The 23,989-nt window shown below is 49.1% G+C and overlaps 1 protein-coding gene across 1 annotated transcript; it reads left to right on the top strand.

The window, feature by feature from the left end:
• Positions 1-8,392: 8,392 nt before the first annotated feature.
• SPOP (speckle type BTB/POZ protein) lies at positions 8,393-22,796 on the top strand. Its single transcript, XM_083877448.1, is given in 11 exon segments — positions 8,393-8,607; positions 8,968-9,096; positions 9,813-9,934; positions 11,927-11,943; positions 11,946-12,077; positions 13,186-13,313; positions 17,373-17,550; positions 18,309-18,364; positions 19,259-19,381; positions 20,315-20,457; positions 21,697-22,796. Coding segments are annotated over 11 exon segments (1,203 nt in total). The 5' UTR covers positions 8,393-8,577; the 3' UTR covers positions 21,842-22,796.
• Positions 22,797-23,989: the final 1,193 nt, after the last annotated feature.

Here is a 23,989-nt window from a genome sequence, read left to right as displayed (position 1 = left end):
GGGCTGGAAGGATCTCAAAGTTCACCCAGTTCCATCCTCCTCCAGGGATTCTCCTCTGGGAATTCCATCCCAGCCCAGGAGAATCAAACCCTGTAACCCTCTGGATTCCTGCCTTGAACCTGCAAGGAACCAACTTCCCAACTCTTTTCTGTATAAAAAACCATCAATATCCGATTTATTTCTGTAAGAGAGACACCGACATTTTAATTATACAGATAAATAAGCTGCTTAACCTTTCTCTGCCTCAGGAGCTGTTGAGGGAGGGGATATTTCCCTTCCCAGGGAAGGGGAGCTGGGCTCAGCCTCTGGCTCGGTTCTGCTGTCAATCCCACCTGGAGGAGCAGAGCTGCAGCCTCCAGACTCTCCATCCCCCTTTCCCGAAGGATACTGAGCTTTCCACGGCTCAGGAATTCCAGGATCCGGTGTGAGCCCCGAGAGTCCCCCTGGGGAAGTGCTGAGGTGACAGAAAAATCTCCAGAGGAGCTGAGCTGAGATCTGCCAGGGAGAGAATGGATTCTTAATCATCTCCAACCAAAAAAAAATGACCATTTAACAACCAAACCACTGTGATATCCACATTATTTATTGAGATTTAACACAGACCCAGCCTCTCTGGATGATTCCCTGGCAATTTGTGGCGTTCCTGGTGCTCTCCAGGTGGGAAATGGGCTCCCACAGGTGCCCCTGGCACGGGCACAGGGGAGGCATCACCTTGAGCTCTGCACAAATTAAAGCCTCATTAAACCTCCCCCCTGTGATTGAGCTGGGCTTTATTAGACGGGGGTTTGTTTGGGTTGGTGGCAGAGCTGGCAAATCCAGGAAAATAATGAAATATTTTTTTCATCCTCTCCTGATAGGGGAGTTTAATTAGTGCTGCATTTTCAATAACTCTGATCCTTTCCTGGATAAGGGGATAATGATTGGAATCCTGTCCTGCAGCCCCTCGCTGCTCCATTTCATCACGGCAGCTCAGCCTCTCCCTAATTACATTTCTGGAGTTTTAGTAAATTGAAAGGGAAAAGCGCAGGAACAAAAATAATTAAAGCCGAGGAGGAAGTGAATATTAAAGAGAGGCAGCTAGTTAAAATTCTCGCACGCTCTCTCCTCTCGGAGCCGTCGGTTTAATCAGATTCCCCTGGAAATCAAACTGAGAGGGGCGACACCTCTAAAACTGGGGGATGGCAGCGTTTGGTGTCCCTTTGTCACAGGTGGGGATTGTCCCCAAGGTTGGGAATTCAGAGCTCTCACTTCACACACACAGCAAAATTCCCATCCCAATATCCACCTGGAGATGTTTATTTGTCACAGAACTGTCTCCCAGACACGAAGAAGTGACAATAATTCTCCTCTCCCAGCAACCCAAGGGGGACAGAGCTGAGCTGAAATAACTTCTGCAAAGGGAGGAGAGGTGAAATTCCACCTCCGTTTCCACAGGTGCCCAATTTAATTTCCCACTTCCTGGGAACAAGAGAATTTTGATCAGGAGAACCTGAGAGAGAACTTGACTTCCCCACTGCAGAAGTGACACTTGGCCAGTGCTGGATTAAAGGAGAATTTCTGTTTGTTCTGGTTACAGAGAAGCTGCCGGCGAGGAGGTGGGGGAGAATCTCTTTGTTGTCTGTAAAACTGGTGCTGTAATTTCCTCTCCTACTTCAGCTCTGAGGGGACGAGCACATCACTAAAAACCCACAGCTTAGGTGGGAACGTGAAATGGGAATGGAAAAGGGATGAAAAGTGGTTTCCAGGAGAAATGTATGGCCGGTACAGGAATGTAAAAAACATCTCTCAGAGCCATTTCTTCATCAGTGCAGCATCACCTGCTGTTCCTTCATCATGGGCAGCATTTGGGGACATGGAAGAATGCAGCAGGAACCAAGGATTGCAAGGATTGGAAGAAATATTTGCCAGGAAAACCTGGGAGAACATTCCCAAATAATCCAGAAACCAGCCATGGGTAGATGTAGCAGTCCCTGGCCCAGAGCAGCATTTCTCACCTGGGAGGAGAGAAAAGCCAAAATATTTTGTATTTCTCATTTCAATAAGCGTGGCTGTGCTATGGATAGTTCAGTTTTTTGGGGTGCTTTGTGTGTAATGGAATTAATTCGCCCTTCAGGAGCAGCATTTCTCACCTGGGAGAAAGAGAGAGAAGCCAAAATATTCTGTATTTCCCATTTCAATAAGCGTGGCTGTGCTATAGAATATGGGTAATTTGGTTTTTTGGGGTGTTTTGTGTGTAATGGAATTAATTCACCATTCAGGAGTAGCATTTTTCACCTGGGAGAAGGAGAGAGAAGTGCCAAAAATATTTTGTATTTCCCATTTCAATAAGCGTGGCTGTGCTATGGATAGTTCAGTTTTTGGGGTGTTTTGTGTGTAATGGAATTAATTCACCCTTCAGGAGTAGCATTTCTCACCTGGGAGAAGAGAGAGAAGCCAAAAATATTTTATATTTCCCATTTCAGTAAGTGTGGCTGTGCTATGGATAGTTCAGGTTTTGGGGTGTTTTGTGTATAATGGAATTAATTCACCCTCAGGCTGGAAATGGCAAGGCTGGCCCTGGATAAACTCCTCTACAAACATTCAGGTAATTAAGGACTGGTAACAATGACATTTTTTCTTCACTGGTTACAAACCACTCTGTTACAAAGCAGCAGAGAAGAGCCATGCCAAGGAATTCCTTGGCTGAAAATGTATAAATAAGTTTAAAAGTTTTGTATCAGCGTGGGTGTGGAGGAACTTTGTCAAGCCACACACGAGCCTGGGCCAAGAAGAAAGTGAGGCCTGACTCGATAACGCTGAAAAACAGGGGCGGAGTCGTATTTTTCATGACGTTTTTGGAGGGTTTTGGTAACACTTCCTCAGAGAGATGTGAGGGGAAACAGCAGCCGCCATTTCCTTGGGTGGCCAGGTCCTCATGGAGCTGTGAGGGGAAATGGCTCCTGGCGTTCCCTCATGGAGCCGTGAGGGGAAATGGCTCCTGGCGTTCCCTCATGGGGCTGTGAGGGGAAATGGTTCCCGCCATTCCCTCATGGAGCCGTGAGGGGAGATGGCTCCTGGTGTTCCCTCATGGAGCCGTGAGGGGAGATGGTTCCCTCCATTCCCTCATGGAGCCGTGAGGGGAGATGGTTCCCTCCATTCCCTCATGGAGCCGTGAGGGGAAATGGCTCCTGGCGTTCCCTCATGGAGATGTGAGGGGAGATGATTCCCTCCATTCCCTCATGGAGCCGTGAGGGGAGATGGTTCCCTCCATTCCCTCATGGAGCCGTGAGGGGAAATGGCTCCTGGCATTCCCTCATGGAGCTGTGAGGGGAAATGGTTCCCTCCATTCCCTCATGGAGCCGTGAGGGGAAATGGCTCCTGGCGTTCCCTCATGGAGATGTGAGGGGAGATGATTCCCTCCATTCCCTCATGGAGCCGTGAGGGGAGATGGTTCTCTCCATTCCCTCATGGAGCCGTGAGGGGAGATGGTTCTCTCCATTCCCTCATGGAGCCGTGAGGGGAGATGGTTCCCGCCATTCCCCCAGGCAGGTGTCCCCTCATGGAGCCGTGAGGAAAAGCACGATGACACAACCGCACACCTCCCCATGCACAGAGGGAAAGGCGGTGCCGCCTACGAGACCGTGCAGGGCAGGGCTCTATGGCAGACACGGGGACAGCGAAAGGACACGACTCAAGACGAGGATCCATCAGCGGGGCGGCGGGACGGGCAGAGCCGCTAGGGCACGCCTGCCACAAAGTGATCTATCTGTGAAAACGCAGGAGGGAAGCGAGCTGCCACAAAGTGAGGCGTCCTAGAGAACGCATGCGCAGCAGCCGGACGGAGTTGAGGGGGAAATGGTCTCGCGCGACGGGCGCGCGGTTATAAAGCGCGGTGGGCGTGGCCCGGCGGCGCCAGCCCCGCAGCGCGCATGCGCGGCCGTGAGGAAACAGCACCGGGCAGCGCCATATCCCGCCCCCCCATCCCCGGCACCGCGCGCATGCGCGCTGAGCTGCTGCGGGCACCTGCGCAATAGTGATCCCCGGGTCGCGCTCGGCGGAGACCGGGCCGGGAGGACATGCTGCCAAATAGTGATCCCGAACCGCTGGTGGTCTCCTGAGGGGGCTGCGGGCTCCGGGCGCCGTTCCCCACACACCGCACCTTGCCCGGGCAGAGCTCCCCGCCCTCCCTCCGGCCTCCCCTGCAGCGCCGCACCGCCGGCGGGGCCGCTCCTCGGGCCGCGAGGTGAGAGCGGAGGGGAAGGAGTTGTGAGGGGAAGGGAAGGGGGGGGAGAGCAGCGCAGGGCCTGAGGGACCGGCCTTGGTGTGGAGGGAGGGGAAACGAGGAAAAAAGTTGTTAAAGAAGCTGGAGAGGGGATTATTTGAGCTCGCCTGGCTGGGAGAGAAGGGCCGTGCTGTGCCTGGAGCCGGGAGAAGGGAACACAAGCGGCAGGAAGGGGAGAGGCCGGAGTGCCAACAGCAGGAGCCCAGGGGTGACAGCTCCTGTGGCCTGGCCGGGACATCAGGGCAAGAAACAGGAGAGAAGTTGTGCTCCATAGGAATAAAAGCCCCGGCAATCGCGGCTGCTGCTCCCACAGCCACACTCGGGGCCTGTGGTGCTGTTCTGGAGGAAATGGTGCATCATCCTGCGGTGTGGAAAAGGGAAATAATTCCCTTTCTTTCCCGGGGAGCTGCTGCCCAGCATCGCCCGCATTCCCGAGGGAAAATACAAAAGAGATATGGAAGCGCCCGGCCCTGACAGGAGTTTCTCGGAGGAGCAGGAGGAGCTCAGCTCTCTCCAAATCAGCGCTGCTGTGTTTGTGTTCTGGGCTCCAGAGCATCGTCCTGCTGGAAAGGAAAAAGAAACACTTTTCGCTCGTTTATTTTTTTTTTTTATTATTATTATTTATTTATTTTTTTCACTTCGCCTTCGGAGTTTTAAGTGGTGCCTTGTTGTGAGAGTTTGAAGAACGACACTTATTTATCCTTTAGAAAACAAAACTCCCAAATTATTTCAGCAAAACATCCACTTGATTTCCCTCTCTCAGTGACATTTTCCCCACAACGATTTGGTGTCATTTTTCCCCTCGTTTTGTTGTGACCTGAAGAAAAAGCAGATGGGATTTATGGTTTATTTATTTTTTTTTTTCCTTTTTTTGGTTTACTTTGTTCTGTTTGAGTTTGAGCTGAGGGTGTCACCCTGTGACAGTGGGGACAGTGACACTGAGCTGTGCCCATCAAATGGAAATTGCTTTTACATTTCACAGCCTCATACACTGGAATGAAGTTTAAAAATTCCCCTTTTTCACCCCAAAATCTCATTCACTGGAGTGAAGTTACAAAACTCCCCTTTTTCACCCCAAAATCTCATTCACTGAAGTTACAAAACTCCCCTTTTTCACCCCAAAATCTCAGTGCTTTGGGCACAAACACAGACCAATGATGGGGATTAAAGCAAAGCCATCACTGCCAGCCCAACCCACATTTAAACCTTTTAAAAACTTCATTGTTTCTTGTGTTTTACTCCAATTTCCTTCTCCTTTCCTTGGAGGAGGCTCCGAGGCTGCCCAGATCCCTGATAAACCTCAAACTCAATTAAACTGAGCTCAGCTCGGCCTGTCCTGGGCAGGACTGAGGGATGAGATTGTTCCTGTTCCCTCTGGGATGTTTTTGGGGCATCCTGTGGGGTTTTCTGCTCTTGAGAATTCAGGATTATCCCAATCCTGAGTGTTCTCCCTGCCAGGTTTGGAGCTGAGATTGCTCCTGTTCCCTCTGGGATGTTTTTGGGACATTGGCAGGTCCTTTGGGAGTTTCCCTTTGGGGTTTTCTGCTCTTGGGAATTCGGGATAATCCCAATCCTGAGTGTTCTCCCTTCAGGTTTGGAGCTGAGATTGTTCCTGTTCTCTGGGGGATTTTTTTGGGATTTTTTTCAGTATATTTTGGTGTTTCCCTTTGGGAGTTTCCCTTTGGGATTTTCTGCTCTTGGGAATTTGGGATAATCCCAATCCTGAGTGTTCTCCCTGCCAGGTTTGGGGCTGAGATTGCCCCTGTTCCCTTGGGGATGTTTTTTGGGACATCCTGTGGGATTTTCTGCTCTTGGGAATTCAGGATTATCCCAATCCTGAGTGTTCTCCCTGCCAGGTTTGGGGCTGAGATTGCTCCTGTTCCCTCTGGGATGTTTTTGGGACATTGGCAGGTCCTTTGGGAGTTTCCCTTTGGGGTTTTCTGCTCTTGAGAATTCAGGATTATCCCAATCCTGAATGTTCTCCCTTCAGGTTTGGAGCTGAGATTGTTCCTGTTCCCTCTGGGATGTTTTTGGGATTTTTTCAGCACATCCTGGAGTTTCCCTTTGGGAGTTTCCCTTTGGGATTTTCTGCTCTTGGGAATTCAGGATTATCCCAATCCTGAGTGTTCTCCCTTCCAGGTTTGGAGCAGGGAGTGTTTCTGTTCCCTCTGGGATTTTTTTGGGATTTTTTTCAGTATATTTTGGTGTTTCCCTTTGGGAGTTTCCCTTTGGGGTTTTCTGCTCTTGGGAATTCAGGATAATCCCAATCCTGAGTGTTCTCCCTTCCAGGTTTGGGGCTGAGATTGTTCCTGTTCCCTCTGGGATGTTTTTTGGGACATCCTGTGGGGTTTTCTGCTCTTGGGAATTCAGGATTATCCCAATCCTGAGTGTTCTCCCTTCAGGTTTGGGGCTTGGAGTGTTCCTGTTCCCTCTGGGATGTTTTTTGGGGACATCCTGTGGGGTTTGGTGCTCCTGGGAATTTGGGATTATCCCAATCCTGAGTGTTCTCCCTTCAGGTTTGGAGCTTGGAGTGTTCCTGTTCCCTCTGGGATTTTTTTGGGGACATCCTGTGGGGTTTGGTGCTCCTGGGAATTTGGGATAATCCCAAATTAATTAATTCTTAAACAAAAGCTGCATTTTCAAAGATAAGAATACCTTGTGTAGCAACGAGCAAAAATTAAAAATTAATTACCAGTTAAAAATTAAATTACCAAAAATTCACTACAAATTTCAACAACAAAATCCACTTTCCTCAGGTTTTTTATTTATTCCCTCCCTCCTGCTGGAGCTTTTTCCATCCCTGACCATCTTGTTGCTCAGCGTGGAATCCCAAAAAATCCCTCCCTGGTTCCTGCAGGACACAAAACCCACAGCAGAAGGTTCTTTTTTCTGCCAAATCTCTCAATCCTGGGATTTTTTTGGGGTGTTTTATATTCAAAATTTCAATAAAACCTTTTCCTGAAGGTGTTTAGAGGGAAATTTGTGTGTTGGGAGATGGAACCCCTGAGCAGAAGCTTCTTCTGCCAAAATCCCTCAGTCCTGGAGTTTTTTGGGGGGTGTTTTATATTCAAAATTTTAATAAAACCTTTTCCTGAAAGTGTTTAGAGGGAAATCTGAGTTCTGGGAGATGGAACCCCTGAGCAGAAGGTTCTTCTTCCAAAATCCCTCAATCCTGGGATTTTTTTGGGGTGTTTTATATTCAAAATTTCAATAAAACCCTTTCCTGAAGGTGTTTAGAGGGAGATCTGAGTGCTGGGAGATGGAACCCCTGAGCAGAAGGTTCTTCCTTTAGTCCTGAGGGTTTTTTTGGGGTGTTTTATATTCAAAATTTCAATAAAACTTTTCCTGAAGGTGTTTTAGAGGGAAATTTGAGTTCTGGGAGATAAAACCTCTGAGCAGAAGCTTCTTCTGCCAAATCTCTCAATCCTGGGATTTTTTTGGGGTGTTTTATATTCAAAATTTCAATAAAACTTTTCCTGAAGGTGTTTTAGAGGGAGATCTGAGTTCTGGGAGATGGACCCCCTGGATCTGGTTGGGTTTATCCTCAATTCTGATGGTTTTTGTGCCCCAAAGTGCAGCTGAGCTCCCATTTCCCTGCTGCCTGTTGGTTTCTGTGGTTTCTGTCCCCCAGGTAGAGCCCAGCTCCCCATCTCTGTGCTGCCTGATGCTTCTCCTGGTTTCTGTCTCTCCCCAGGTGAAGTTCAGCTCCATTTGTTGATTTTGATGATTTCTCTCTCTCCTCCAGGTGAAGTTCAGCTCCATTTCCATGATGGTTCTTGATTTTGGTGTTTTCTCTCTCTCCCCAGGTGAAGTTCAGCTCCATTTCCATGCTGGTTGTTGATTTGGATGATTTCTCTTTCTCCCAGGGTGAAGTTCAGCTTCAATTTCTGTGCTGGTTGTTGATTTTGGTGTTTTCTCTCTGTCCCCAGGTGAAGTTCAGCTCCATTTTCATTCTGGCTGTTGATTTTAGTGATTTCTGTCTCTCCCCAGGTGAAGTTCAGCTCCATTTCCATCCTGCCTGATAATTTTGGTGTTTTCTCTCTCTCCCAGGTACAGCTCAGCTCCATTTCTATGCTGGTTGTTGATTTGGATGATTTCTGTCTCTCCCCAGGTACAGCTCAGCTCCATTTCCATTCTGGTTGTTGATTTTGGTGTTTTCTATCTCTCCTCAAGTGAAGTTCAGCTCCATTTGTTGATTTTGTTGATTTTTCTCTCTTCCCCAAGTGAAGTTCAGCTTCCATTTCTGTGCTGGTTGTTGATTTTGATGATTTCTCTCTGTCCCCAGGTGAAATTCAGCTCTGTTTCCATTCTGCCTGATGATTTTGGTGTTCTGTCTCTCTCCCCAGGTACAGCTCAGCTCCATTTTTTGATTTTGATGATTTTTCTCTCTGTCCCCAGGTGAAGTCCAGCTCCATTTCCATTATCTGGTTGTTGATTTTGGTGTTTTCTATCTCTCCCCAGGTGAAATTCAGCTCCATTTCCATTTCTAGTTGTTGATTTTGGTGTTCTCTCTCTGTCCCCAGATGAAATTCAGCTCCATTTCCATTCTGCCTGATAATTTTGATGATTTCTCTCTCTTCCCAGGTGTAGCTGAGCTCCATTTCCATCCTTCCTGATAATTTTGATGTTTTCTCTCTCTGTCCCCAGGTGAAGTCCAGCTCCATTTCCATTACCTGGCTGATAATTTTGGTGTTTTTTGTCCCCAGGTGCAGCAGCTCGCAGTCCTGTCCCTGTCCCTGCCCTGCCCCAAGCTGGCGATGTCCAGGGTGCCGAGTCCCCCCCCTCCGGCTGAGATGTCCAGTGGGCCCGTGGCCGAGAGCTGGTGCTACACACAGGTCAGTGCTGGGCTCTGGACACTGGACACTGCCCTGGGGGTCAGTTCTGGGCACTGGACACTGCCCTGGGGTCAGTTCTGGACACTGGACACTGCCCTGGGGGTTCTGGTGCTACACACAGGTCAGTGCTGGGCTCTGGACACTGTCCTGGGGGTCAGTTCTGGACACTGGACACTGCTGGGGGCAGTCCTGGGCTCTGGACACTGCTGGGGTCAGTCCTCTGGACACTGCTGGGGTCAGTTCTCTGGACACTGCTGGGGTCAGTCCTGGGCACTGGACACTGCTGGGGTCAGTCCTCTGGACACTGGACACTGCTGGGGTCAGTCCTCTGGACACTGGACACTGCCCAGGCCTGGGGGTCAGTCCTGGACACTGCTGGGGTCAGTTCTCTGGACACTGCTGGGGTCAGTTCTCTGGACACTGCTGGGGTCAGTCCTGGACACTGGACACTGCTGGGGTCAGTCCCCAGGACACTGCCCAGTCCTTTGAGGGGACATTTGTCCCTCTGGGGTGACATTTCTCCCTTTAGGGGTGACATTTCTCCCCCTGGGGTGACATTTCTCCCTCTGGGGGTGCCATTTCTCCCTTTGGGGTGACATTTCTCCCTTTGGGGTGACATTTCTCCCTCTGGGGTGACATTTCTCCCTCTGGGGGTGCCATTTCTCCCCCTGGGATGATCAGGGTGACCCCAAACCCCCTTTTTTCCCCCCGTGCAGATCAAGGTGGTGAAGTTCTCCTACATGTGGACCATCAACAACTTCAGCTTCTGCCGGGAGGAGATGGGGGAGGTCATCAAGAGCTCCACCTTCTCCTCGGGAGCCAACGACAAACTCAAGTGGTGAGAGGGCTTTGAGGGGCTGGGAAAAGGAAAATCCATGAAAATGGATAAAAAATCCATGAAATTTTATCATTATCCTGCACATGAAACCCAAATACTTCAGCATTTCTTGCACACAAACCTCTGACAAACTCAAGTGGTGAGAGGGGTTTATCCCACCTGGGGTTTTGAGGGGCTGAGAAAAGGAAAAATCCATGAAAATCCATGAAAATCCATGAAAATTCATCTTTATCCTACACATAAACCCCCAATTCCTCAGCATTTCTTGCCCACAAACCAATGTTCACCTCCAGAGCAAGTCAAGGCTGCTCAGCCCGTTTCACCCTCCCAATTCCTGAGATTTTAAAGTGATTTTTTTTCCCTGCTTTGAATCCCCCTCTTCAGAATGTGCTTCAGAATTCCCTTTTTTTCCCCTTTTTTTCCCTTTTTTTCCTTTTTTCTTTTTTTCCTTTTTTTCCTTTTTTTTTCCTTTTCTTCCTTTTTTCCCCTTTTTTTCCTTTTTTCTCTCTTTCCCTTTTCTTTTCCCTTTTCTTTTCCCTTTTCTTTTCCCTTTTCTTTTCCCTTTCTTTTTTTTCCCTTTCTTTGCCTTTTTTCTCTTTTTTTTCCAGCACAAATGATGGGAAAACACTCCAAGTGCTGCTTTTTCATCCCGATATCCTTCAAAAATCCCTTTTTTTTTCCCTTTTCCCCACTCCAAATACCAGGAACCCCCCCTGGCAGCTCAGTATCCCTGGGATACCATCCCAGTCTCTCCTTTGGGTGCAGATCTGTGTTTTCCCTTCTCCTGCCTTTGTTCCTTGTCACCTTTGTCCCTTTTCTGTCCCCCCTGGAACATCTGCAGCTCTTCATTATCCCTCTGCTTTTTGTTCTTGCTCAATTCTGGGTCAGCTTTGGGGTCGTGGAGGAGCCTCTTCCTGCCTTTTCTTCACACAGGAGGAGTTTTTTCCCTTTTAACCCTGATTTTTTATTATTTTTTTTTATATTAAGAACCACCATCTTTCAAAAAAATCCCTTTTTCCTTGCACCACTTTCCTCCTGTGAAATTTTTAAATTTTCTCTACATTTCCTCCAAACCCATTCCCTCCATTTGATTTATTTTCTTCCCCTTTTTGTGAAGGATTTGGGGTTTCTCACCCATCCCAACCCCTTTCCCTGGGGGATTTTTTGGCTTTCCTTTCTCTTTCCTTTCCTTTCCTTTCCTTTCCTTTCCTTTCCTTTCCTTTCCTTTCCTTTCCTTTCCTTTCTTTCCTTTCCTTTCCTTTTCCTTTCCTTTCCTTTCCTTTCCTTTTCCTTTTCCTTTCCTTTCCTTTCCTTTCCTTTCCTTTCCTTCCTTTCCTTTCCTTTCCTTTCCTTTCCTTTCCTTTCCTTTTCCTTTCTTCCTTTCCTTTCCTTTCCTTTCCCTTTCCTTTCCTTTCCTTTCCTTTTCCTTTCCTTTCCTTTCCTTTCCTTTCCTTTTCCTTTCCTTTCCTTTCCTTTCCTTTCCTTTCCTTTCCTTTCCTTTCCTTTTCCTTTCCTTTCCTTTCCTTTCCTTTCCTTTCCTTTCCTTTCCTTTCCTTTCCTTTCCTTTCCTTCCTTTCCTTTCCTTTCCTTTCCTTTCCTTTCCTTTCCTTTCCTTTCCTTTCCTTTCCTTTCCTTTCCTTTCCTTTCCTTTCCTTTCCTTTCCTTTCCTTTCCTTTCCTTTCCTTTCCTTTCCTTTCCTTTCCTTTCCTTTCCTTTCCTTTCCTTTCCTTTCCTTTCCTTTCCTTTCCTTTCCTTTCCTTTCCTTTCCTTTCCTTTCCTTTCCTTTTCCCTCTTTCCTTTCCCCTTTCCCTTTCCTTCACACAGGAGGATTTTTTGGGCTCCCCAGAATCCCTGAGTGTTTTTTTCCTCCGAGTGAAGGTTCAGCTCTTCCCCCCTGTTGCTCAGGGCTTATTTTCACCCTCTATTTCCTGCACAAATCCCTTTCCAGCCCCCCCTGAGCATCCAGAACCCCCAAATTCCCATTTTTTGCAGGTGTTTACGTGTGAACCCAAGGGGCTGGACGAGGAGAGCAAGGATTACCTGTCCCTGTACCTGCTGCTGGTGAGCTGCCCCAAGAGCGAGGTCAGGGCCAAGTTCAAGTTCTCCATCCTCAACGCCAAAGGGGAGGAGACCAAGGCCATGGGTGAGTGGGGCCCTTTCTGGGCTGGGGGAGACCCTTCTGGGGGAGAAGAACACTTTCTGGGGGAGGGAAACCCTTTCTGGGGGAGGGAAACCCTTTCTGGGCTGGGGAGACCCTTTTTGGGGTGAGAGAAACCATTTCTGGGGTGAGTGAGACTTTTCTGGGGTGAGTAAGACCCCTCTGGGCTGGGGGAAACCCTTTCTGGGGTGAGGGAAACCCTTTCTGGGGTGAGTGAGGCCCCTCTAGTGTGAGAGAAACTCTCTGGGGTGAGGGAAATCCTTTGGGGTGGAGGAGACCCTTTCTAGGGTGAGTGAGACACCTCTGGGGTGAAGGAGACCCTTTTTCTGGGGGAGAAAAACACTTTCTGGGTGGGTGAAACCCTTCCTGGGATGAGTGAGACCCCTCTTTGTGTGAGTGAAACCCCTCAGGGGTAAGTGAGACCTCTCTGGGTGGGTAACACTCTTCCTAGAGGTGGATAAACCCCTCCTGTGGGTGGGTAAAACCCTTCCTGGGGTGAGTGAGACCCCTGTGGGTGGGTGAAACCCTTCCTGAGGATGGATAAACCCCCTCCTGGGGTGAGTGAAACCTTCCTGGGTGAGCAGTCCTGGGTTTGGGCTGAGCTGTCCCAGGTCTGGCCCGTGCTGTCCTGGGTTGGGCTGTCTTGTCCTGGGTTAAGCCTGGCCTGTCCTGGGTCTGGTCTGGGCCATGCTGTCCTGGGTCTGGCCCGTGCTGTCCCATGCTAAGCCCAGCCTGTCCCAGGTTTGGTCTGGCCTGTCGTGTCCTGGGTTAAGCCTGGCCTATCCTGGGTCTGGCCCGTGCTGTCCTGGGTTGGGCTGGCCTGTCCTGGGTTAAGCCTGGCCTATCCTGGGTCTGGGCTGAGCTGTCCTGTCCTGGGTTAACCCGGTCTGTCCTGGGTCTGGTCTGGGTTGTCCTGTCCCAGGTTAAGCCCAGCCTGTCCTGGGTTTGGTCTGGTCTGTCCTGTCCCGGGTTAAGCCCAGCCTGTCCTGGTTAAGCCCAGTCTATCCCAGGTCTGGTCTGGGCTGTCCTGTCCCGGTTAATCCTGGTCTATCCCAGTCTATCCCTGTTAACCCCGGTCTGTCCCGCCCCGCAGAGAGCCAGCGCGCCTATCGCTTTGTGCAAGGCAAGGACTGGGGCTTCAAGAAGTTCATCAGGAGGGATTTCCTGCTGGACGAGGCCAACGGGCTCCTGCCCGACGATAAACTGACCCTGTTCTGTGAGGTGAGCCCGGACCACAGACACACAGAGCCCCAAACTGCCCACAGAGCCCCAAACTGCCTCACAGAGCCCCACAGAGCCCCTCACAGCCCTACAGAGCCCCTTGCAGCCCTACAGAGCCCCACAGAGCACCACAGAGCCCCAAACTGCCCTGCAGAGCCCCACAGAGCCCCACAGAGCCCCTCACAGCCCTACAGAGCCCCTCACAGCCCTACAGAGCCCCTCGCAGCCCTACAGAGCCCCAAACTGCCCCACAGAGCCCCAAACAACCCCTCAGAGCCCCCTCACAGCCCCAAACAGCCCCACAGAGACTCACAGAGCCCTACAAAACCCCACAGAGACTCACACAGTCCCTCACAGCCCCACAGAACCCCCGCACAGACTCTCACAGCCCCAAATGGTCCCACAGAGCCCCTCAGAGCCCCAAACAGCCCCAGAGAGCCCTACAGAGCCCCTCACAGCCCCAAACAGCCCCACAGAACCCCAAATATCCCCACACGACCCCACAGAGCCCCTCACAGCCCCAAACAGCCCCACAGAACCCCAAATATCCCCACACGACCCCACAGAGCCCCAAACAGCCCCACAGAGCCTCACATGGCTCTTCACAGCCCCAGGCAGCCCCAAACAGCCTCAACAGAGATTCACACAATCCTAAACAGCCCCACAGAGCCCCAGGTAGCCCCACAGAGCTTCACACAGCCCCAAACGACCCCACAGAGTCCTCACAGCCCCAAACAGCCCCACAGAACCCCACAGAGCCCCAGAGAGTCCCAGGCAGCCCCCCAATAGCCCCAAAAATCCCCAGACAGCCCCACATGGCCCCACAGAGCCCCACACTGCCCCACACAATCCTAAACAGCCCCACAGAGCCCCAGGTAGCCCCTCACAGCTCCAGGCAGCTCCAAACAGCTCCAGGCATCCCCTGAGATGGGAACTGGGCAGGATTGATGATCATTTCCCAGAGTTTTGTTGTTCCCATCCCTCTCTTTGTGCTCCTGTGCCTTTTTTCCCCTCCCTGAATTATCCCTTTGCCTTTTTTCCTTCCTGCTCAGCTTTTCCCTGGAATGATGATGGGAACTGGGCAGGATTTGTTATAATTTCCCAGAGTTTTGGTGTTCCCATCCCTCTCTTTGTGCTGCTGAATTTTGGGACCTGTGCCTTTTCCTCTCTGCCTTTTTTTTCCTTCCTGCTCAGCTTTTCCCTGGAATAGTGATAGGAACAGGGCAGGATTTGTTATAATTTCCCAGAGTTTTGGAGTTCCCATCCCTCTCTTTGTGCTCCTGTTCCTTTTTTCCTCTCCCTGAATTATCCCTTTGCCTTTTTTTTCCTTCCTGCTTAGCTTTTCCCTGGAATAATGATGGGAACTGGGCAGGATCTGTTACAATTTCCCACAATTTTGGTGTTCCCATCCCTCTCTTTGTGCTGCTGAATTTTGGGGTGATCACAGCACTGGGAACTTGCCTTTCTCCTCTTTATTTCCTCCAGCAAAGAAGAAAAAATGGGGAGATTTTACACTAATCACCATTTTCTGCCCATTGCTGTTTGTGTTTTTTCCTACATCATTATTATTATTATTTCACTTGTGCTATTCCAGGGCAAAGCTGCAGCCACTTATTTCCAAACCCAGAGATTTAGAAGTTAAAAAAAAAAAAAAAAAACCTCAAAAAAAACCTTAATGAGCAAAATAGAAACTCTAATTTAGTGTTTTCAGAGCTTCTTCTGCCTCTTTCCCTTTGTCTTTTTAACTCCAAACCCCCTCCTGGAGCTGATTTTTTTAAATTTTTTTTTGCCAGAAGAGAGGAGAACAAGTTGTCCTCTCCTTGCACTATTTTTATTTTTTTTTCTGGGAGTCTTTTTCTTTTTGCTGTGTTTTCTTTCAGGTATAAAAGAAATTATTTTCAAAGTCTTTTTGACAGCTGGGGGGTTTGTTTTGTTGTGTTTTTTTTTTTTGGGGGGGTGTTTTTTTTCTGAGGGTTTTTGGCCATCACAATCAGGCAGGTTTTTAAATGAACAAACATCTCGAGGGTGTTTAATCAGCAGCTGAAATTCCTGGGGATGGAGGGAGCACAAAATGGGAGGAGAAAGGAGAGTCTGGGATGGCAGAAATAAATCCACAAATCCCTGCCTGGCTCTGCACCCGGGGCTGGGGTCCTTTCCTTTCCTTTTCGTTCTCTTTTTCTTTTCCTTCTCTTTTTCTTTTCATTCTCTTTTCCTTTTTTCTTTTCTTTTCTTCTTCTCTTTTTCTTTTTCTCCTTCTCCTTTTCCTTCTCGTTTTCTCCTTTTCCTTTTCTTCTCCTTTTCTTCTTCTTCTTTTCTTTTCCTTTTCTTTTCCTTTTCTTCTTCTCCTTTTCTTCCCTTTTTCTCCTTCTCCTTTTCTTCTTCTCCTCTTCTCCTTTTCTCCCTCTCCTTCTCCTTCTCTTCTCCTTTTCTTCTTCTCCTTTTCTTCTCCTCTTTTCCTTCTCCTTTTCCTTCTCCTTCTCTTCTCCTTCTCCTTCTCCTCTTCTTTTCTCCTCCTTTTCTTCTCCTTTTCTTCTCCTTTTCTTCTCCTTTTCTTCTCCTTTTCTTCTCCTTTTCTTCTCCTTTTCTTCTCCTTTTCTTCTCCTTTTCCTTCTCCTTTTCCTTCTCCTTTTCCATCTCCTTTTCCATCTCCTTTTCCATCTCCTTTTCCATCTCCTTTTCCATCTCCTTTTCCATCTCCTTTTCCATCTCCTTCTCCTTTTATTTTCTTTTTCCTTTTCCTTCTCCTTTTCATTCTCCTTTTCTTCCCCTTTTCTCCTTCTCCTTTTTCTTCTCCTTTTCTTCTCTTCTCCTCTTCTCCCTCTTCTTTTCCTTTTCCTTTTCTTCTCTTCTCCTTTTCTCCTTCTCCTTTCCTTCTCCTTTACCTCCCTTTTCTCCTCCTTTTCTCCTTTTCTTCTCCTCTTTTTTCCTTCTCCTTTTCTTCTCCTTCTCCTTTTCTCCTTCTCTCCTTCCTCTCCCCTTCCAGTCCCCTCCATCACCCCTAATTACAACAATTAATCCTTTAAAAACGACTTTTTCTAATTGACCTCTATGATTTCACCACGAGGCCCCTCTGGGGGGAAGATCCCTCACTTTTGGGGCAGAAATTTGGGAATTTGCCTCCTCCAGCCCTCCCTGTATGGCTCTGCCACAACCCAGGCTGTGTTTAGTGGGGTTTAATTGTGATTTGGGAACATTTGTCTCTCCAAATGCAGCAGGAGGGCACTGAGGGGTCAGACCTGCCCCTGTGGGGTCTGTGCAGAGCTCTGTGCATCCCTCACTTCCCCTGGCTCCTTGCATTATTGATTTGGGGAGCTTTTGTCACACAGGGGATGGAAGGAGAAACTGGGTCAGGTGTGGTGGCTGGAAAAAATCAGGGAAGAGCAAAAAAAAAAAAAAAAAAATCTGGTTCCAGTTCCTTCAGGAGCCTGGTGGTGGATTGTAGGGATGTGCTGGGAGTGTGGGGTTTGGGGTTTGGGATTTGGGGTTTGGGATTTGGGGTTTGGGGTGGAATCCCTGGTAAAGGGATCCCTTTAAAAGTGGAGCATTTTTAACCCCCAGTGCCTGAACCTGGTGGGGTTTGGGATTTGGGATTTGAGGTTTGGGATGGGCTCCCTGGTGCAGAGATCCCTGTAAAGGATCCTTTAGAAATGGGGTGGTTTTACCCTCCTGGTGCATGAAGCTGGTGGGGTTTGGGATTTTAAATCCCTGGTGCAGGGATCTCTGCAAAGGATCCTTTAGAAATGGGGCATTTTTAACCCCTCATTGCCTGAACCGGGGGCTGTGGGGTCTGTCCTGGCAGCAGAGCCCAGACTTGTGGGGTTCTCCCTTCTCCATCACACCCTCCCCTGGCAGCAGAGCTGTGGGGTCACCCTGGCAGCAGAGCTGGGGGTTTTAGGTTCCCCCTTCTCTCCCATACACTGTCCTGACAACAGAACTGTAGGTTTTGCCCTGACAGCAGAGCCCAGACTTGTGGGGTTCCCCCTTCTCCCCCACACCCTGCCCTGGCAGCAGCACCCCCTCCATCACCCAGAGCCCACCCTTTTTCCCCCCCATGCCCAGGTGAGCGTGGTGCAGGACTCGGTGAACATCTCGGGGCAGAACACCATGAACATGGTGAAGGTGCCCGAGTGCCGCCTGGCTGACGAGCTGGGCGGGCTCTGGGAGAACTCGCGCTTCACCGACTGCTGCCTCTGCGTGGCTGGGCAGGAGTTCAAGGGACACAAGGCCATCCTGGCAGGTGGGGACAGGGCTGTGGGGCTGGGGGGATGGCTGGGAAGGGTTTGGGGTGGAGGGAGAGTCGTTTGGGGTGAGGGGAATGGTCTGGGATGGGGGGAATGGTTTGGGATGGAAGAAATTGATTGGTTTGGGATGGAAAAAATGGTTTGGGATGGAGGGAGTGGTTTGTTTTGGGATGAGGGGAATGGCAGGGAATGGTTTGGGATGGAGGGAATGGGGGACATGGAGAGAATGGTCTGGGATGGAAGGAGTGGTGTGGTTTGGTTTGGGATGGAGAGAACAGTTTGGGACAGGGAAAGTGGTTTGGGATGAAGGGAAGGGTTTGGTTTGGGATGGGGGAATGGGAGGGAATAGTTTGGGATAGAGGGAATGGTTTGGGATAGAGGGAATGGTTTGGGATGGGGGGAATGGTTTGGTTTGGGATGAGGGGAATGGTTTGGGACAGGGAGAGTGGTTTGGGATGAAGGGAAGGATTTGGGATGGAGGAAATGGCAGGGAAGGGTTTGGGTTGGAGGGAATGGCAGGAAATGGTTTGGGATGGAAGAAATGGTTTGTTTTGGAGTGGAGGAAATGGGATGGAGATGGAGATGTGCAGGCAATGGTTTGGGAGGGAGGGAAGGGGGGGAAATGGTTTGGTTTGGGATGGAGGGAGCAGGGAGAGCTTCTCTGGGAATGCCATTCCCACTGGCAGGAGCTGCTGCCAGCCCTTCCCAGCAGATCCAAAACCCCCAAATCCCAAAATCCCCAATTCCCTCCCAGCGCGCTCGCCCGTCTTCAGCGCCATGTTCGAGCACGAGATGGAGGAGAGCAAAAAGGTGAGAGCCCAGGGGGGGTATTCCTGCCCAGGGGGGGGTATTCCTGCCCAGGGGGGTATTCCTGCCCAGGGGGGATATTCCTGCCCAGGGGGGATATTCCTGCCCAGGGGGGATATTCCTGCCCAGGGGGGATATTCCTGCCCAGGGGGGATATTCCTGCCCAGGGGGGATATTCCCGCCCAGGGGGGGATATTCCCGCCCAGGGGGGATATTCCTGCCCAGGGGGGATATTCCCGCCCAGGGGGGGATATTCCTGCCCAGGGGGGATATTCCTGCCCAGGGGGGATATTCCTGCCCAGGGGGGGTATTCCCGCCCAGGGGGGATATTCCCGCCCAGGGGGGGTATTCCTGCCCAGGGGGGATATTCCTGCCCAGGGGGGATATTCCCTCCCGGGGGGATATTCCTGCCCGGGGGGGGGGGATATTCCTGCCCAGGGGGGATATTCCTGCCCAGGGGGGGGTATTCCTGCCCGGGGGGGGGATATTCCTGCCCAGGGGGGTATTCCTGCCCAGGTGATCCCCTGGCACCTGGGTCTGCTCCTCTCATTTGCTTTTCCTCCCTTCCTTTTTCCCCCTTCCTTTTCCCCCTTCCTTTTCCCCCTTCCTTTTCCCTCTTCACTTCCCCCTCACTTCCCCCTCACTTTCCCCTCACTTCCCTCTCTTTCCCCTCTTTTCCCTCTCCTTTTCCTCCCTCATTTCCACTTCCTTTTCCCTCTTTTTTCCTCTTTCTTCCCTCTTTTTCCCCTCCCTCTTTTCCCCTCTCCTTTTTCCCCTCATTTTTCCCCAATTCCGTCTCCTCTCACCCCATTTCCCCATGACACCTGTGAGGTATTTTGATGCAGAGAAATCCCCTTTTTCAGACCCCAAAAACCTCATTTTTTTTCCCCCTGCCAGAACCGTGTGGAGATCAACGACGTGGAGCCCGAGGTTTTTAAGGAGATGATGTGTTTTATTTACACTGGGAAAGCCCCAAACCTGGACAAAATGGCTGATGACCTGCTGGCAGCTGCTGACAAGGTAAATTTGGGATTTTAGGGAGCTGAGAATTTCCACAGGATTTCCTTCCCATAGCCCTGGGATGGGGAAATCCCTCAGAATTTGAATTGGAATTGGAATTCTTCAGAATTGGGCACACCTGGAGCTTCACACCTGAAAATTTCTCTCCTCCACTCCTCAATCTAAAACATTTTTGAAGCTTCCATTGGACTTTTCTGCAAATCTTCCCATCAAACCAACAGGAATTTTTTTTTATTATTATTATTTTTGTTTGCTCTGCTGCTCATTTTTAAGGATTTATTTTGGAAGGATTTATTTTTCTCCCAGGAGAGCCCATTGAGCCTGATCCAGGCTGGGCTGAGGAGAGAATTCCTGAGTGGACACAGGGATGGGTTTTTTCCATGTTTTTCCAAACTCCTGGAGGTCTCAACTGGAATTCCCTGGAGCTCTGCAGGAATTCCAGCTGGAATTCCCTGGGGTTCTGCAGGAATTCCATGGGGCTCAGCTGGAATTCCACCTGGAATTCTCTGGAGCTCTCAGCTGGAATTCCCTGGGGTTCTGCAGGAATTCCCTGGGATAATTTTGGGTGTAATTTCAGGTTTAATTCAGTGTTTTTATCCCCAGTACGCCCTGGAGAGGCTGAAGGTGATGGGTGAGGATTTCCAGGGGATAATTTTGGGTGTAAAATTCCATATTTTTATCCCTGGAGAGGCTGAAGGTGATGTGTGAGGATGCCCTGGGGTAGTTTTAGATATAAAATTCCATATTTTTGCCCCCAGTACGCCCTGGAGAGGCTGAAGGTGATGTGTGAGGATGCCCTGGGGTAACTTGGGCTGTAATTTTGGGTTTAATTCAGTGTTTTTATCCCCAGTACGCCCTGGAGAGGCTGAAGGTGATGTGTGAGGATGCCCTGGGGATAATTTCAGATATAAAATTCCATATTTTTATCCCCAGTACGCCCTGGAGAGGCTGAAGGTGATGTGTGAGGATGCTCTCTGCAGTAACCTGTCTGTGGATAACGCTGCAGAGATCCTGATCCTGGCTGACCTGCACAGCGCTGACCAGCTCAAAACACAGGCCGTGGACTTCATTAATTAGTGAGTCATTGATTGCCCAGGGTGGGCAGAACCTTCCCTTTTCTCCCTTTTTCCCATTCCCCATTACCCCAGTCCCTATTCCTGATTATCCCAATCCCTAACCCAGTCCCTATTCCCAATTACCCTAATCCCAGTCCCTATTCCCCATTCCCCCATTCCCTATTCCCCATTACCCCAGGCCCTATCCCAGCCCCTGTTCCCCATTCCCCCAACCCCAATCCCCATTCCCCCAATCCCCATTCCCCCAGTCCCTATTCCCCATTACCCCCATTCCCCCAGTCTCCATTCCCCCAATCCTCCTATCCCAATCTCCATTCCCCCGGTCTCCTGTTCCCCATTCCCCCAATCCCCCATTCCCCATTACCCCATTCCCCATTATCCCCATTCCCCCAATCCCATTCCCCATTATACAATCCCCATCCTAGCTCCTATTCCCAATTATCCCAATCCTTAACCCAGTCCCTATTCCCCATTATCCCCAATCCCCCATCCCCCAATCCCTATTCCCCATTCCCCCAACCCCAATCCCCAATCCCCATTATCCCCATTCCCCATTACCCCAGTCCCCCAATCCCCATTCCCCCAGCCCCAATTCCTCATTACCCCCATCCCCAATCCCTATTCTCCATTCCCCCAATCCCTATTCCCCATTCCCCCAACCCCAATCCCCATTACCCCATTCCCCATTCCCCCAGCCCCAATTCCTCATTACCCCCATTCCCTCAATCCCCATTCCCCAACCCCATTCCCCATTATCCCCATTATCCCATTCCCCTAATCCCCAATCCCCATTATCCCAGTGCCTCTTCCTGATTATCCCAATCCCCATTACCCCATTCCCCCAAAACCTATTCCCCATTACCCCAAAACCTATTCCCCATTACCCCCATCCCCAATCCCCCATTCCCTCAATCCCTATTCCCCATTCCCCATTATCCCCATTATCCCAATCCCCCATTCCCCATTATCTCCATTCCCCCAATCCCCATTCCCCATTATCCCAGTGCCTCTTCCTGATTATCCCATTCCCCCATTCCCCCAATCCCCATTCCCCCAGTCCCAATTCCTCATTACCCCCATCCCCAATCCCCCATTCCCTCAATCTCTACCTCATTCCCCCAATCCCTATTCCCCATTACTCCATTCCCCATTATCCCCATTCCCCCATCCCCTATTCCCCATTCCCCATTCCCCCATTCCCCCAATCCCCTCTAAGCCCCTCTCCCATCCCTTTTCCAGCCACGCGTCGGACGTGATGGAGACGTCGGGCTGGAAGTCCATGGTGGTGTCGCACCCTCACCTGGTGGCCGAGGCCTATCGCTCGCTGGCCTCTGCCCAGTGCCCCTTCCTGGGCCCGCCCCGCAAGCGCCTCAAGCAATCCTAAACCCCAACCCGACCCTTTCAACCCGAAATTTTGGTTTTTTTGGGGGTTCTGGAAGCGGCCCCGCTGCTGCCGCTGCTGCCCCGCCCTTGGTTGAGAGATAAGAGAGATAAGAGATAAGAGATAAAGCAACCGTGGGGGATTGTGGGGGGCAAAGGGAGGGGAGGGGGGACCAACCGAACCCTGCGGAGCTTTTCGGACTCTTTTTGATTGTTTGTTCAACACAAAAAAACAAAAAAAAAAAAAAACAAAAAAAAAAAATAAGGGGGGGGACAACAACAACAAAAAAAATAATTATAATGAGGCTGCTCCATGTGTGTGAATGTGTGTGTGAGTGTGTGAAAAATCCAGATTTTTTTGTGTCCTAAGGTAAAAAAAAAAATTAAAATAATAAAAAAGGGGTAAAAAAGGTGGGTGGGGGTTTTTTTGGGGGGATGTTCCTGCAATTCCCTTTGTTGTTTGTTTGTTTATGTGTTTTTTTCCTATTTTTTGCACCCTGAGCTCTTTTTAGGGCTCTTTATGTGTGTGTGAGTGTGAGTGAAAAAAAATGTGGGATTGATGCCTTTGAGCCAGAGGACTTTGGGTTGTTTTTTTTTTCACTGGCTTTTTGAGAAAGGAGCCAAAAAATAATAAAAAAAAAGGCACAAAATTCCACCAACCAACACCCGCCCGAAGAAGAAGAATAAAAAGAAGAAAAGTCGTGTTTTTTTAAAAAAAAAAAAATAATCCCCCAAGGGGAAACTCCACACACGAGTTATTTATGGCAAAAAATAATAATTAAAAAAACAAAAAAAAATCCGAAAAAAAGTTCCCAAAGCGGCCGAGCCGGACGTGTCCCCCCCCAAAAAATAAAAATAAAAATAAAAATAAAGCACCACCCCGGCTGCCCCTGGAGGCCAAGGAGATGAATTTTGGAATTTTTTAAGCACTTGTCGTGTGTCCACTGCAAACAACAACATTAACAACAAGAAGGTTCAAAACTCTCTTTTTTTTGTACGAAATCTCAGTTTTTTTGGAGCACAAGACAGAGAGAGAAAAAGGACTGCAAACACCCCGACGGTTTTTTCTGTTTAAATGGGGAAAATATAAAATATCCTGGGCTTTTCCCTCAATCCTTGTTTTATTCCCCCACACCCTCTGATTTTTTTAATAAAATAAAATAAATAAAATAAAATCCTCCCCTAAATTCCCTTTTCTTCCCCCCCAGGATGAATTTTGATGTTGTTGTTTCTCGTCCCCGAGTTGCTCCTTGTGATTCTTACACTGTTTTTTGTAACCTGCTCTGGTTTATCTGGGGCCAGGCCCCTTTTTTTTGTCCCTTTCTATTTTAGTCAATTCTTACAGCAGAGATGTTTCAATAGCTGGGAAATTCTTTATTTTATTTGTTTTTTTCTTTTTTTTTTTTTTTTTTTTTTTTTTTTTCTTTTGGAAAAATATAAATAATTCCTATTTTGTAACTTGTTGTCGTCGTTGTCGTTATTTAAAAAAAAAAAAAAATATTCTGGTTTGGTTTTTAAAGTCTTTTCAGGTTCTGGAATCCAGGGAGGGATTTTTTTGGGTTTTTTTTGGGGGGGGAATTGCAGAGGGGCCAAAATTCGCAGAGTTTTTTAATGTGATTTAAGTTTTAAATTTTAAATGATTTAAATTTTAAATGCGGAATTCCAGCCCTGGGTCGCAGCTGAGGCCAAAATTCCCAGAGTTTTAAAATTATTTAGATTTTAAATTTTAAATTATTTAAATTTTAAATGCGGAATTCCAGCCCTGGGTCGTAGGTGAGGCCAAAATTCCCAGAGTTTTAAAATTATTTAAATTTTAAATTTTAAATGCGGAATTCCAGCCCTGGGTCGCAGCTGAGGCCAAAATTCCCAGAGTTTTAAAATTATTTAAATTTTAAATTTTAAATGCGGAATTCCAGCCCTGGGTCGCAGCTGAGGCCAAAATTCCCAGAGTTTTTTAATTATTTAAATTTTAAATGATTTAAATTTTAAATGCAGAATTCCAGCCCTGAGTCCTTCCCTTCACTGTGTGCGGGTGAGGAGGGACAAGGGACAGGAATGTCCCAAAATCCCCCCTGGAAAAGGGATGGGAGCAGCTCCAGAGGGGTCTGGGCAGGGGCTGGATCCCAAAAAATCCTCCAGGGGTGGATCCCAG

Source organism: Zosterops lateralis, assembly GCF_965231275.1.
Source record: "Zosterops lateralis genome assembly, chromosome: 24".
NCBI lineage: Eukaryota > Metazoa > Chordata > Aves > Passeriformes > Zosteropidae > Zosterops > Zosterops lateralis.
The sequence above is the reverse complement of the archived record's forward strand: the minus strand, read 5'-3'. Positions and strand labels throughout refer to the sequence as shown.